At 38.9% G+C, this 16,817-nt stretch overlaps 1 protein-coding gene across 3 annotated transcripts in view; it reads left to right on the top strand.

Moving 5' to 3' along the window:
- The window catches only part of mfsd8 (major facilitator superfamily domain containing 8), a 53,411-nt gene extending 36,783 nt beyond the window's left edge, over positions 1-16,628 (top strand). For 2 of the 3 annotated variants that reach the window (XM_080193799.1, XM_080193806.1), the window contains 4 exons: positions 4,299-4,433; positions 4,525-4,628; positions 10,391-10,656; positions 13,796-16,626. In XM_080193799.1, coding sequence (XP_080049925.1) covers positions 4,299-4,433; positions 4,525-4,628; positions 10,391-10,656; positions 13,796-13,999 — 709 coding nt within the window. In that variant the 3' untranslated portion in view covers positions 14,000-16,626. Of the gene's footprint in view, positions 1-4,298; positions 4,434-4,524; positions 4,629-10,390; positions 10,657-13,795 lie in introns of all 3 variants that reach the window. The other variant, XM_080193814.1, reaches the window with a different exon arrangement.
- Positions 16,629-16,817: the final 189 nt, after the last annotated feature.

The raw sequence follows: 16,817 nt of genomic DNA, 5'->3' as shown, positions 1-16,817 counted from the left end.
CAAATTGCAGGCCAGTACAAACTACAGAGCTTAGCTGCTGAGTGCTACAAATGAAAAGTACTCATTAAAAAATCAGTTTTAGCACATTCGGTGCTTTAAAAAAAACTTACCTGCAGATTGACAGAGTTATAAGCCTGTCACAATGAATAGAAACTATGTAAAAGAGGCCGTCTTTCCATAATCTTATTGCTGTGTTCACTTGCACCACAAGTGAATTAAGTTAGTTTCTGATTGATCCCCTGGGAGGTCAAGACAAACCCCAATTTGTTTGAAATGCGTAACTTGATCCTACCTTCTGAGAAATAATTCAATGGTCAGGATTTTCCTGATATTGGTAAGGGCCCACATCAGACAGGAAAAGCAATGTTGGAGCCGTTGATGGCAATGGCGGCTTTCTCCACCAGAGAGTGTTGAACTTTGAAAGAAAGTTCCCAGTCACAGGACCTACGATGTATCACTGGCTCTGATTGCCTGCTGCGCCATCAACTCATATGCTCCAGGTGCTATTTTTAAAGACCACCCCAGCTCTAAGTGCCATGAAAATCACCTGATTCAGTTGTTAATATTTAATATATAACAATAACAGAATTCCCTGTGCATATAGTTGCATTTCAGTGATAAAACACAGGAAACATTCCTCCTTCCAATTTAGTTATTTTCAAATTTAAGATTGATAAAAATTATTTCAAGTTGAAGATTATTTGGCTCAATGTCTTGGTTCAAACTTGTGTGCAACTTTGGCAGAAAGACCAAAAGGGCCAGTGTTTAATTTCCCCAATCTGTGTTGAGTTTGACAATTTCACTCTGTGTGGTGTCTGAGCTCATTGATCTAGGAGTAGAGAAAGGACTAGAGTTTGAAACAGCAAATAGGAGCAGAAGGAGGCCATTATGATCGTGGTTGACCATCCAACTGAATAGCCTGATCCCTCCTTCCCTCCATAACTGCTCCTTGAAAACAAACAATGTTTTGGCCTCAACTATTTTTTCTGCTGGCAAATCCCAGAGACTGACCACTCTCTGGGTGAAGAAATTTTATCCTCATCTCTATTTTCAGACTGTGACCCCTGGTTCTGGTCACCCCCACTATTGGGGACAACCTTCATGCATTTACCCAGTCTCGTCCTGTTAGAATTTTACAGGTTTCTATGAGATTACCCCCTCGTTCTTCTGAACTCTCGCGAATACAGTCTAACCAAGTTGGTCTCTCCTCATACGTCAGCCCTGCCATCCCAGTAATCAGTCTGGTAAATGTTCTTTGTGTTCTGCTAGAGCAAGAACATCCTTCCTCAGATTAGGAGACTATAACTGCACACGCTATTCCAGGTGTAACCTCACCAAGCCCCTATATAATTGCATCAAGACATTTCTGCTCCTGTACTCAAATCCTCTCGCTAAGAAGACCAACATACCATTTTTTACTGTCTGCTGTACCTGCATGCTTACCTTTAGTGACTGTGTACGAGGACACCCAGGTTTCATTCCCCTATCCTAATTTATGGCCATTCAGATAGTAATCTGGATTCCCATTTTTGCAACCAAAGTGGACAACCTCGCATTTAACCAAATTATACTGCATTTACCATTCATTTTACTCACTCACTCACCTTGTCCAAGTCATACTGAAGGATCTCTGCATCCTCATCACAGCTCACCCTTTCATCCAGCTTGTGTCATCTGCAAATTTGGAGATATTACATTTAGTTCCCTCATTTAAATCATTAATGCATATAATGGGTAGCTGTGGAGCTCAGCACTGTTTCCTGTAGTGCCCCACTAGTCATTGCCTGCCATTTGAAAAAAAAAGACCCATTTATTCCTCCTCTTTGACAGAGTTCCTAAATAGAGTTCATGTTCCGGATTGCCAATTACTGACCATACTGGTGGGCAATAATAGTTATCCCCCATGATCAAATAGTTTTCCAGCATTCACTACTGAGGACCATACACAAATAATGGATACTTGGATGACGTATCAAAGGGCACCCACTGTCCATGGAACCATATCCAAGAAGGAGTTATTCCCTCAGGACAAAATGTGAAATAATGTTAATTTCCTGTTATACTGGTAAAAATGATTATCAATATGATGAACACTAAAAATAATAGACTTCCAAAAATATCAAAATAGTAATAACAAACCTATAGAACTTGTTCGATCAAAATTGACTGTAATGATTTGGATGAGAATATAGGAGGCATGGTTAGTAAGATTGCAGAAGTTAGTAAGATTGGTGACATAGTGGACAGTGAATAAGGTTATCTCAGATTGCAAAGGGATCTTGATCAATTGGGCCAGTGCACTGATGAATGGCAGATGGAGTTTAATTTAGGTAAATGCGAGCTGATGCATTTTGGTAGATTGAACCAGGGCACGACTTACTCAGTTAATGGTAGGGCATTGGGGAGAGTTACAGAACAAAAAGATCTAGGGGTACAGGTTCATGACTCCCTGAAAGTGGCGTTGCAGGTGGACAGAGTGGTGAAGAAAGCAGTCAGAATGCTTGGTTTCATTGGTCAGAACATTGAATACAGAGATTCGGACATCTTGTTGAAGTTGTGCAAGACATTGGGAAAGCCACACTTGAAATACTGTCTACAGTTCTGGTCACCCTATTATGGGAAGGATATTATTAAACTAGAAAGAGTGCAGAAGAGATTTTCTAGGACATTACTGGGACTCGATGGCTTGACTTACAAGAAAAACCCAGCCTGCAGGTGCAGCAGGTGTCAGGAAGGCTAATGGGATGCTGGCCTTCATAGCAAGGGGGATTGAATATAAAAGTAGGGAGGTCTTGCTGCGGCTGTATAGGGCATTGGTGAGGCCGCAGCTGGAGTACTGTGTGCAGTTTTGGTCACCGTACTTACGCAAGGATATTTTGGCCTTGGAGGGAGTGCAGAGGAGGTTTACTAGGCTGATACTGGAGTTGAGGGGGTTGACCTATGAGGAGAGGCTGAATAAACTAGGCTTGTACTCGTTAGAGTTTAGAAGAATGAGGGGAGATCTCATTGAGACATATAAGATGATGAATGGGATGATAGGATAGAGGTGGAGAGACTCTTCCCGCTCAGAAAGGACAGTAGGACTAGGGGGCACAGCCTCAAGGTAAAGGGGGGGCGGTTTAGAACGGAGTTGAGGAGGAACTTCTTCACTCAAAGGGTGGTGAATCTCTGGAATTCTCTGCCCGTTGAGGTGGTGGAGGCTGCCTCGCTGAATATTTTTAAGACGCGGGTTGATGGGTTTTTGATAAGCGAGGGGATTAAGGGTTATGGGGAGAGGGCGGGAATGTGGAACTGAGCCACGACAGATCAGCCATGATCTTATTGAATGGCGGGGCAGGCTCGAAGGGCTAGATGGCCTACTCCTGCTCCTATTTCTTATGTTCTTATTATGTAAGAGTCTGGATAGACTGGAACCTTTTTCTCTGGGGCATAGAAAGCTGAGGGGTGATCTTATAGAAGTCTATAAAATAATGAGGGGCATAGATCAGCTAGACAATCAACATCTTTTCCGAAAGGTGGGGGAGTCTAAAACTAGAGGGCATAGATTTAAGGTGATACAAAAGAGTTCAGAGGGGCAATTTTTCAACACAGAGGGTGGTGAGTGCCTGGAACAAGCTGTCTGAGGTAGTAGTGGAGGGGGTACAGTTTTGTATTTTAAGAAGTGTTTAGGCAGTTAGATGGGTAAGATGGGTATAGAGGAATGTGGGCCAAATGCAGGCAGTTGGGACTAGCTTAGAGGTTTAAAAAAGGGCGGTATGGACAAGTTGGGCCAAACGACCTGTTTCCATGCTGTAAACCTTTATGACTCTATATCCCTCTGCTGTGAATCTGAAGGCAAAGGAATCAAAGACATAGGCAACAAACGGATGGCACAGTGATTAGCACTGTTGCTCCTCAGCACCAGGGACCAAGGTTCAATTCCAGCCTCAGGTCACTGTCTGCGTTTTTGCACGTTCTCGTGTCGACGTAGATTTCCTCCTGGTGCTCCGGTTTCCTTTCTCAGTCTAAAGATGTGCAGATTAGGTTGATTGGCCACGCTAAATTGACCCAAGTGTCAGGGGATTAGCAGGATAAATGTATGGGGTTGTGGGGATAGGGTCTGGGTGGCATTGTGGTTGGTGCAGACTCGATGGGCCAAATGGCCTGCTTCTGTACTGTAGAGATTCTGTGATTTCACAAAATAAATGTATAATTAGAAACATTCATAGTAAAAGAATAAGTAACTTCAGATTTTACACGTGGCTAAATTGTTAGCACAGCTGTTTTTAAAAGATGATTTTGTTTCAAATCCTTTGCAGGATAGCTACCCCGTTAACCATGGACATGTACGCATGGACTGGGAAGCAGGCTGTCCTGTACAATGGGATTCTCCTCGTGGGTGTTGGTATAGAATCTATTATTGTTTTTATGACAACAAAACTTCTTTCAAAAAGGTAACTGTGTAATGAAGATTTTTGAATGTATTTTCATAAATTTTTGAATTTAGATTGATTACAGTCTCCATTTGGTTTGTTTCCTTAACAGATTTGAGGATCGTCTTTTACTGCTTGGAGGATTTGTTGTCCTTTTCTTTGGCTTCTTTGTTTTGCTGCCATGGGGAGATCAGTACCCTCAAATCCAGTGGACAGGTATGATTTGATTAATCTTCAAAAACTGAAGGAACTGGTGGTGTTTTTAGAGTCATTGAGCTATATATCACAGAAGGAGGCCCTTTGATCCATCACTTCTGTGCCAGCCATCGAGCACCTATCCTAACTTTGTTTTCATTGAATTTTTTATTATTTGTGCGTATGTAATGTGTATTAGTTGTTATCTTTTGCTTTTAAATGTGCTGATTGTTTGTTTAGATTTTTTTGTGAATTTTAATTTTTTTTGGCTGTAGGCCCAGGAGGACATTTTGTTAATTGCTGGAAATTTTCAGCAGTGTAAACAGGAAGTTTTGTTTCACATTATTGTTTTGCTTTTGCATTAGTTAATTATCTTCTTGGTAAATTCAGCTTAAGAATGAAGTCATGTTACTTTTGAAAATGACTGAGCATTAATAGATTCATGTAACTTGGCACGACATTTGAATTCACAGAAATATGAAGGGGAACTGAAAATAACTTGCCTACCCTATTGCTAAGGAGATCAGCCCACAGCAGTTATGGTAGTTATTTAATTTGTATGGAAAGAGAAGGTCACTTGATTTTCAGCTGAATTCTTCACTACTCAATGGTTACTGGTGAGGTGCTGTAATTACTGTTTGGGCATGCTGAGTTTAGGACATCTGTGAATGCTGAAACAGCCATGCATTATTAATTTGTACAACATTTTTTTAGTTAGTACAGTTATACTTCCAGCTGTATCTTGAATTTTTGAATGAACTAGATGAGTAGTCATATGACTATCACTTAAAATGTAATTTAAAATAACTATTCATTTTAATTTGCATCATAAAATGCACCCATAATAAATGTAAGAGATCTTGGAGGCTGCCCTTCTTTTTATGATAGGACTTGGAAGTCTGCTTCAAGCCTCAGTTGCCTTGGACATAATGGATTATAATCTCTTGTGAACACACTTTTTGGGTGTGTGAATGTGTGCATAAGAGCTGTAGATATTTCTGCCTTTGTGAAACTATAGTTCCTATCACGCAGCATGTCGACCAGGCTGATCTACAAAATGGTGGAGGGAAATAAGTGTTCATACAATTGAATTTTGAACTGAAGGCATTTTAGGATACATTTTCTAACATTGCTAGGGTGGGGACCTGATTTGTAATGGGCTGGCAGGCATTGTTTATAAGGCTGAGTCTACAGTCACTCAGTCAGCTTGTACCAGACTGCAGTAAGTAGCCACCTGTTTAAGCTTAGTCATTTGGGACTTGACGTTTGGGAAAACTCTCATGGACCCTGTTGCACAAATAACTGTTTCAGCAACCAAAAGAGAAAATGCTGGAAAATCTCAGCAGACCTGGCAACATCTGGAGAAGAGGAAAGAAAAGAGTTGACGTTTCGAGTCCAGATGATCCTTTATCAAAGCTAAAAGGCATGGAAAGTGGGAGATATTTATACTACAGGGTGGGGGAATGAAAGATGAATCATAGCCATAGAAACCAGGGGGAAAGGCTCTAATGGATGTCCACAGAGAAAATAAAGGGTGTGAATGGCCAAACAGCAGAGAAGCTTAAATCAGAGGGCAAGCTGTGACAGATGAAGATGTTGGGGTGGTGGGGGGGGGGGAATGGATGAGACAGAGGTAAAATTTAGAAAAGGGAAGGGGGATAAAGTAGGGGGTAAGAGTGGGGAGGGGAAGAAAAATGATGAAAGACAATAAATAAAAGGTAGCGAACTTTAAAAAATAAACAAAAAATAATGAAAACAAAAGGGTCGAGGTGGGATAGTTGTTGAATTTGATGTTGAGACCAGAAGGCTGTAAAGTACCTAGCTGGAAGATGAGATGCTGTTCCTCCACTTTGCATTGAGCTTCACTGGAACATCGCAACAGCCCAAGGACAGACGTGTGGGCATGGGAACAGGATCATGTGTTAAAAAGGCCAGCAATGGGAAGGTCAAGGTCCTGACTGCGCACAGACAGAAGGTTCTCAGCAATGTGATCATCCAGTCTATGGTTGGTCGCTTCGATATAGAGAAGACCACATTGGGATACACCAAACTGAAAGAGATGCAAGTGAAATGCTGCTTAACCTAGAATGAATGTTTTGGACCTTGGATAGTAAGCATAGAAGAGGTAAAAGGGCAAGTGTTACACCTTCTGCTATGGCATAGGAAGGTGCCATGAGTGATGGGAGAGGTGTTGGATATAGTGGAAGAGTGGACTAGGTTATCCTGGAGGGAATGGTCTTGTGGAATGCTGACGGAGTGAAGGGAAGATGTGTTTGATGTGGCATCATGCTGGAGTTGGCAAAAATGGCGGAGGATTATGCTTTGCATGCAGAGGCTGGTGGTGTGAAATGTGAGAACAAGGGGGACTCTATGATTGTTCTAGGAGGGAGGGAAGGGGGTGAGGGTTGTGACACGAGAAAGGGACTGCACATTGTTGAGGGCCCTGTCGACAATTGTAGATGGGAATCCACGATTGAGGGAAAAAACCTTGACGTCAGCTCTTTCCTCCCCTTGTAGATGCTGCCAGACCTGCGGAGATTTTCCAGCATTTTCTCTTTTGGTTTCAGATTCCAGCATCTGCAGTAATTTGCTTTTATCAACTGTTTTACCAAAACTTTTAACTCCAAGAAGAGGAATTTTTAAAAAAAATTAGATTTATGCATATTGAATTGACCATGGTGGAAACTATAAATAAAGCATTTGCACCTTAGAACATGTACTGTGGGAAGTAGCCAAAGCTAGGAATCTTAAGGTGTTAGATAACTTTATTCCATTGCAATGTACAGTGAAATAATACACTGAACACAAAAAATAGAAAGCAATAGTGGGCCATTTGGCCCTTTGACCCCATTCTACCATTCAGTTAAATCATGGCTGATGATTGTGGCCTTAATTCCACTTTCCTGTCTGCATAACCATAACCCTTGACTGCCTTGTCAATCAAAAATCTATCTAACTCAGCCTTGAATATATTCAATGACCCAACCTCCACTACTCTCTGAGGAAGAGAATACCATATAATAATAACCCTCTGAAAGAACAAAATTCTCCTGATTTCAGTCTTAAATGGGATCCTAATTTTTTTTAAACTGTGTCTTTTAGTTCTATATGTCCCACAAAGGGAAATAACCTCTCAGCATCCATCCTGTCCAGTTCCCTCAGGATCTTCCATGTTTTGATAAGATCACCTGTGAATATTCCTCACTGCAAGGGATTGTGCATTTAATTACAAAGCATCTAAAATTATTATTGGTCATTAGAATAATTAAAGGTTCACTACCTTCAGGAAGAGAATTTTGTAGATGGACAGAGGCTTTGTAAAATTTCAGCTTTAGACCAGAGGAAACCAGCAGTTTTGATGTTTTATGTTAATTTGTAAAGGTATCATCCTAATAACTGAAAGACGTGGTAGACAAACAGTATTACAAATATTAATTCTTGTGATTCCTGTATCATTTAGTGTCAGTAAAATGTGGAATATTTTTATCTTGTATCAGTCATGTAATGATAGATATTCCTTTGATATATTTTTAAAATTACTGAACCGTTGTTGTATATGGCTGCTGTAAAGGCATAAGTACAAGAAGTTTGTTCCAGCTCCTAGATTATTCATGACCAATACCATGGGAGATGTACCAATAACCGTTAAATCAGAGAGATTACAATTCAGAATGTTGACATATTATTTTGGACTATAATCATTGTAGGAGTTTAGAAGGTTTGCTGTGATATTTCTGGCTTTCCTTTCGTGTGTTTGTTCATTAGCATATCTACATTTGAAATATTGATTACATGGGCGACAATATTAGTCAGATTCAATAAATAATGGATATAAAATACTGGCAGCATGTTATGAAGCAGTGATTCATTGAGCATGTCTGATAGAGTCCAATTTTGTATTGAAATTAATGTAGTTTATAAATGCTAACACAGTAAAGACTATCTGATTCCTTTTAACTGGTATTGTGAGCTGATGATAGTATATTACTGGCATTTACACAGTGTTTTTTATATGCAAATAATAAAAGTTACACAGAATGTGTAATGTAAGCTCCCATGTATCTTCTCTCTCACCCCTCCCATCACCAGCAGTCACGCAGTAGATTGATGGATTAAGTTATTTTAAATAAAAATATGCAAATTCTGTGTTTTTGGTGAGAATGATAGGATTTGGATAATTATGATATACAGCCATTAGGTCTGTAGTGATAACCTAACACAGTCAACCCCAAAACCTTTCCCTGATGTTTATGGAGAGAAAATCTGAATCTATGGCAGCATTTTCCACAGATATGAGCTGCAGCATAACTTAATTTTCCAGGGTAAACATTATTCAGCAAAAGTATAAATATATTCACTTCCTTATCTGTCACTGTTTCTGTCCTTGAAGGAACTTAGACATTAGTAGAACTGATTGAATTAATGGTTTCTGATTTACACAATTAAAGTTGAAATATCAAAAAATAACCTTTGAAACTTGCAAGAATATATGTCATGCTTCAGACTATTAAATAATGTGAGTGAGTTTTGTTTACAATAATAATGGATTAAAGGTAAGCAGGAATTTTGTAGTGAGTTGTATTTGTCAGCAATATCAATCTCATTCATTTTAGAGTCCCTTGGTCTCTTTTGATTATTGTGCAAAATGTTAGGCTGTGAAAATGGACAATGAATGATGGTACTGCTGTCTTATCACCATTGCTGGGCAACTGGATGGGCCCTGGCTCAGCAGAACCATGATGGGTTGCTTTGTAGGATGCACCTCTGGCCTGCTGCCAGGGGAGTCACCATTATTCGATTCCAGTAAAAAAAAATCCAAACACCGTGAAGAGCGCCCTCAGCTGGCACTTTGTCAAAATTGGCTACCTGCCATTCGTGAATGGGTGGGTAACTGTCACTTCCCAAAATCCACCTCCCTGATAATAGGGTGTAGGCAGGAATACAGCCGCAGGCCAACATGCCTGCCAGTAGCAAGAAATTGCCAGCACATCCAGGATGAAAATCATGTCTTTAATCTCCTTTAATTAAACTTCGCTGAAAAGGAAGTTAAGCTGAGTCAGAATTATATTTACATTTTTTTAGTAACATTGTACATATTTTTAAAAAGAAAAGCTTCAGAAAAATGCCTGAGAAATTACAAGATGGGCCACACCAGCGTAGGATTTTTAAAAAAAATCTGAACATGATAGACAATGGATTGCACCAACTACACTCCAGGCTTGGCTACATAAGAAAACCACTGGTGACAGATTAAGTGATGTGCTTACTAACTTTAATTATTTTTCAAGTTAAGGTCACATTGCATTTTGCATAAAGAAGCCAGCCAAATATAATTCTACTTAAGGTGAAGTCCAAAGGATGGAGGATTTTGGACCAGGATGCTCAGATGGCATTGTCACCATTTTAAAATCCATACGTTTGATCCTTATTTTTGTGTAATACTTTGTTTTTCTATTTAATATTAAATCATCTGGAAATTTAAGATGAGAAGCAGAGGAGCATAGAGATTATCTGTAGTACAGACTGAGTGCTAGGAGATAAAAAACTTAAGTGCTGCAGCACCATTATTGGCAGAAATGTATCATTACAAGTGCACATGGGTTGTTTTATAAAGATAAACCTAGTAACTTATAATGGAGAAAAATGCTGGATTGTGCATCAGTTGCAAGGTACTTGAATGTGGTATTATGTTTATTTGTATTGTTTTTCCTTGAAGCAGCTAATGGCAGAGTCAACTCTGTGCATTAAAAAGAAATAACAATTATTTTTTCTATCATTGACAGGGATTAAGAATGCTTCCAACTACTCTTCTGTTGAAATAAAGTACAATGAAGCATCCATAGTTACTTGGAATTTATTCATGCAACCTTCACTCAGCCTGAGTGCTGAGAGAACAGGTTGTCCTGTGGATCAAGTGTGGTGTCAGTATACTCCCATCATCCATCTAACTCAGTACATTCTTTCTGCTATCCTGATTGGAATGGGGTATCCAGTTTGTAATGTTATATCTTATACATTGTATTCAAAAATTCTTGGACCAAAGCCCCAGGTAAGAGATGCTTAATTATAGTAAAATGTCAAAAGACATGTTTAATAAGATCAGAATCATGAAGAGATTCAGTAACACAACTGCATGGTGGTATTTGTATTATTACTTTTTTGTTTTATGATTGTAGCTTTGATCCTTCAGTTTCCCACGAATGTTCTCCCATTTTAATTTGGTGTAATCCAAGATCATAATTAGGGCAAATACTTTGCTGAGACAAACACCTGCAATTTTCAGATTCCACACTTCACTGGCACCTTAATTGTAACCAATAACATATCTTTAAAGGGTGATACTCTGTCTTCCTTCAGCCAAATAACACTGAAGCAGTTTCCAGTTGATTACTGTACTGGCAAGTGTGCAACTCCACTCAACGTTGTTAAAATTAAAATCTAAATGAAAATCTGAGTGAGCAAAATCAAATCAATGTAATATAGTGTCAGAGGTTTACAGCATGGAAACAAGTCCTTTGGCCCAACTTGTCCATGCCACCCAGTTTTTAACCACTAAGATAGTCCCACATTTGGTCTATGCCCATCTTACCCATGTAACTGTCTAAATGCTTTTTAAAAGACAAAATTATACCCGCCTCTACTACTGCCACTGGCAGCTTGTTCCAGACACTCACCACTCTGAAAAAATTGCCCCTCTGGATCCTATTGTATCCCTCCCTTCTCACCTTAAACCTAATTATGGTCTTGGATTACACCAACCTCTAGTTTTAGACTTCTCGACCTTTGAGAAAACATGTTGACTATCTACCTCATCTATGCCTCTCATTATTTTATTGATCTCTAAGATCACCCCTAAGCCTCCTCCGCTTCAGGGAAAAAAAGTTGTAGTCTATCCAGCCTCTCCTATATAACTCAAATCGTCAAGTCCCCGTAGCATCCTAGTAAATCTTTTCTGCACTCTTTCTAGTTTAATATCCTTTCTATAATAAGATGACCAGAACTGTACACAGTATTCCAAGTGTGGCCTTACTAATGTCTTGTGCAATATCAACAAGACATCCCAACTCCTGTATTCAATGTTCTGACCAATGAAACCAAGCATGTCGAATGCCTTCTTCATCACCCTGTCCACCTGTGACTCCACTTTCAAGGAACTATGAACTTGTACTCCTAGATCTCTTTGTTCTAAAACTCTCCCCAACACCCTACCATAACTGAGTACTTACTGCCCTGATTCGATCTACCAAAATGAATCACCTCACATTTATCTAAATTAAACTCCGTCTGCCATTCATCGGCCCACTTCCCCAATTGATCAAGATCCTATTGCAATCCTAGATAACCTTCACTGTCCACTATGCCACAAATTTTATCATCTGCAATCTTACTAACCATGCCCCATAAATTCTCATCCAAATCATTAATATTGATAACAAATAACAGAATACACAACACTGAACTCTGAGGCACATTGCTGGTTACAGGCCTCCATTTTGAAAAACAACCCTTTATAACCATTCTCTGCCTTCGAATTGGTTATCTCACCTTGGATCCTGTAAGATTTAACCTTTTGCAACAATCTACCATGCAGTACCTTGTCAAAGGCCTTGCTAAAGTCCATGTTGGCAATGTCAACTACACTGTCCCCATCTACTTTCTTGGAAACCCCTTCAAAGAACTCAGTCAAATTTGTGAGACATGATTTTCCACTCACAAAACTATGCTGACCGTCCCTCATCAGTCCATGCTCCTCTAGTGTCTGTAGGTCCTGTCTCTCAGAATTGCTTCTAGCAGCTTACCCACTACAGACATTAGGCTCACCGGTCTGTAGTTCCAAGGCTTTTTCCCTGCAGCCCTTCTTAAACAAAGGCACAACATTTGCTACCTTCCAATCTTCAGGCACTTCACCTGTAGCTGTGATGATTCAAATATTTCTGCTAGGGGACCTGCAATTTCCTCCCTAGCCTCCCACAACATCCTGGGGATTTATCTACCTCAATATGCTTTAAGACTTATAGCACCTCCTTCTCTGTAATATGTATACTCCTCAACACACCACAATTTATTTCCCCGACATCCATGCATTTCTCAACAGTAAATACCAATGAGAAATATTCATTTAGGATCTCACCCATCTCTTGTTGATCTGCACATAGATGACCTGGTTTTAAGATTACTCTGCTCATCAATATTTCATAGACTAAAACAGTGGAACTGATGGCCTATTGTCAGACTAACTCTTAAAGGAACCAGATGGAAATTTCCCTCATTTGCTAACCAGCAGAGGGAGACAGACCACTCATACTCAGAAAAACATGGGATGAAAAAAACAGGGTTTGATACCAATCTGGAAAATGTCCCATTCACTTTAAAGTCAGTTTTCTTAGCTGTACTGTTGTATTGTTAATATATTACAAAACTAACGTACTAGTGGAGTGATAGAATTTATTGATCCAAATCTCCAGATCAAAGGGCCAAGTTTATATAGCTGCGCATGACAACTCCCCCATCTTCTGTGGTGGTGAAATGTAGGTATGGAATGACACCATGGAACAAAAAAAATTGTTGTACTGTAGTATTATAGATTATTTAATGTCTACAACAGCCACCCCTATAGGTGGGTTCCTGATCTCAGCCAGGATCTTAGGAGTTAAATTGATATGCTTTTACAATTTGGACATCAGAGATAACTTTACACTAAGTGACTAGGATGGGAATATGAAACTTAATTGTAACAGTATGTTTTATAATCAATTTTCACTTCCAACAGTGTACCTATATCTTTATTTTGGGCTAAACAGCAACAGCACATAACAAATGCTTCAGGTGAAAAAGAAACTATCTTGCCTAACTGGGCAAAACAGGCATTTCTCCCTCCCTCAGCAAGACACATCCCTCGGTTGCTTTGAAAACTGCAAATTTGCCTCTTAAGTAACATGGTTTCATTGGTGGTTGTGAAGATACTTAACATTAAGAATGGGTGTTTAATCTCATCACCACTGATCAGAAAGTATAATTCCCTGCACATTAATAATTCTTCCTATCCTGTGACCATTATTATAGCTAGTTTAGAACTAGATGGATGGGGGCCAGGTAGAATTTTGGAAACAGATTCTGCTGTTACTTAAATATTTTGTTTCCTTGAGTAGAGTGTATGACATCTAACCTTCTCATTTTTAACCTCTTAGGGTACTTATATGGGCTGGCTAACAGCCTCTGGTAGTGGAGCACGTACCCTTGGACCAGTGTTTGTTAGCCAAATTTACACTCATTATGGACCTCGATGGACATTTGGCCCCATCTGTGGAATAGTGCTTGCTGCTATAATATTAATAGGTGTGATGTATAAGAGACTCATAGGATTCTTAATCCAGTACCAGAGAGTGCAGTAATGATGGGCTAAAAAGATATAGTCTTGAAACCAAATGATAAAACCTAACTAATTTGCACTTTATATCTTATATTGATACTGCTGTAAATTAAATGGTACAGAAAAACTGTCATTCTGTTTTATATCTTGATGTAATCTTTGTTTTTATGTACTATTGTTTAATTAGTAACTTAAGTTTTTACACTAAAACTGGTGTATCGTAAGGAGATTTTCAAGTGATAGTTTTATATAAAGTTTTATGATAATAACCCATTTCATTCAAAGCTGAAATAGTTAATTCAGTCTGCATAACACCCCACTTCATGCCACATTATCAACACCTGCAACAAAATTGATCATACTAAAGCTTAACAGAGGCATTAAAAGGAAATATTGTGATTGGCAATATTCTGGATTAAGGTTACGGTACATTTTATTTGTACACATTTTGGTGAATAATTCAAACTCTCTAAAAGCACCTCTTGCCAGTCTCAAAAAACTTAATTTTAATAGATTAAAAAGTGCCCTCTGAAACCACTGACACCTGTCGGTTTACAACTTAAACCATGAGTCATATAGGTAATTGCAAGGCATCAGTGAATGAAAATCTTAGGTTGCAAACTTTTCCAATTATGCATAGCAGCAAATAAACTTAGAGTTCTGCAAGTATTCAGTTCTATCACAAGGATGGAGGCGATTCTCTGCTGCTATGGATACTGGGTAAAAATATCTCCATTATACATAAGCTAGAAATTAACAATCCAGGGAGAAAAAGGAATCACAAATCCAAATAGAAAGTTAACTGAAATCTCATCCTTCCAGAATTAGGCAGTGCCAGGTCAGGGTGACAAGAAAGAATGTTACAGGAAATGATACCATGCTAGGATATTTGGCTCAGTTAACTATACATACAATAACTATTCTGAAATCAAGGACATGTGATAACAGATACAAGTCCTGCAGCTGTAACTGCTTAACAAGTTTCACTACATTATGCACAACCATATTTACAAGCATCCGGAGAAATGGAGGTATATTGTGGTGTGGAGCTTCTGCTAGTTTGGGCTGGATTTTATCAACAAAGAACAACCCAGCACGGGAAACAGGCCCTTCGGCCCAACGAGCCCGCGCCGCCGCATCACCCTACACCTATTCTACCCTGCGTGTCTACAAATGGAACCCCTAACTTAGCCAGATTATCAGGTTAGTGTAGCTGAAATCAGCCAAAACAGCAAATTTAAGAAGCAATTGAGTTGCCTAATCTTTAACGCCTGTTTTTAAAAAAAAACATTGTGCAGGAGGCTTCATCACTCTAAAGACTGGCTGCAACCCAGATTGAAATTATTTGCATGGCAAATTCCTACCTGCCAGTTGTGTCAATGCAAGGATACTCCTCAGTTTATTTTGGCACTCAGGAATTACTAGGCATGATTTTAAAAATACCTAATTTACTAAAAACTCAATTAGCATACACTAATAAAACGAGATGTGTTTTTGTTTGTAATTTTCAGCTTTAAGATCAGGTTACAAATGGGAGAGTTTAGAAACTTACTGAAAATACTTAACTACAGTAATATGCCCTTGGAGAGGAAATACTTTGTCATCTCAATTAACACAACCTAATTAGGAAGCAGTGTTAAATTCAAACTGTTGAAAATTTCTTCTCAACATCAGATGCTTTTTCTTATTGGCCTCCAAATTGGCATTTGATTTCCTTGCTCCTGCTTTTGCCATCTTCCTGTCTACATTTACTCTAGACACCTTCTTAATTTTTATTAACTGAATTGTCTTCCAACCTTTGAGTTTCTGCTTTATTTGAACATTTTTAAATGTTACACATCTATTTAGTTAATTTTAAATGCAATATATTAGTGTAGCCTCCTACATTAGATACCTGCTACTATTTATAATTTTAGGTCTGCTGTAGGTAACTTCTTTGGCTCACTAGCAGTTTTACACAGAGTCTGAATCTACCTGATGGTATATTGGACAAAAGTAACACTATGATCTGTACTGGGTATTTGTGGGTATTGTACATGTCTTTTCAATCTCTTTGAATGTGAACCACAGAAATATGTGGGGAAATAAAATGAAAATGCTGCAGAGGCTGAAAGTCTTAAATAAAAACAGTAATGGTAGTTCATCAATCTGATGAACTCTTCCTCTCCACAAACGCTGCCAGATTTTGCTTTTAATTTTGGTGAAACAAGGCCAGATACAATTAAGTGTGCTTCATTTCACAGCAAGGTGAGTATACAGAACAGCAATTATGATTGAATTTAAGAAGCCCAATTTATAGAAGTTAATTGTGTATAGAAAACAAAATTTGGAAAAACTGCTGCTACCTTAATCATTGATTGACTGAAACAAGATGGTTTTTAAAGTATCCTCTAGCACTTCTAATACATTCCCTTCCATGGAAGTTAACTTTTGCCAAAACACTTTTTTTAAACCTTTCCAACTGTATATAGAATACTACAGCACAGAAACAGGCCTTTTGGCCCTTCTTGGCTGTACGAAATCACTTTTCTGCCTAGTCCCACTGACCTGCACCTGGACTATATCCCTCCAGACCCCTCTCATTCATGTACCTGTCCAAGTTTTTCTTAAATGTTAAAAGTGAGCCTGCATTTACCACTTCAGCTGGTGGCTCATTCCAGACTCCCATCACTTTGTGTGAAGAAGCCCCCCCTGCCCCCAATATTCCCTTTAAACTTTTCACCCTTAAACCATGTCCTCTAATTTTTTCTCCCCTAGCCTCAGTGGAAAAAGCCTGCTTTCATTCACTATCTATTCCCATCATAATTTTATACGCTTTGTATATCATTATTTGTAACTAA

This window comes from Carcharhinus amblyrhynchos, chromosome 1 (assembly GCF_965287045.1).
Source record: "Carcharhinus amblyrhynchos chromosome 1, sCarAmb.v2.hapA, whole genome shotgun sequence".
Classification (NCBI taxonomy): Eukaryota; Metazoa; Chordata; class Chondrichthyes; order Carcharhiniformes; family Carcharhinidae; genus Carcharhinus; species Carcharhinus amblyrhynchos.
This window is presented reverse-complemented; position numbering and strand designations above follow the sequence as displayed.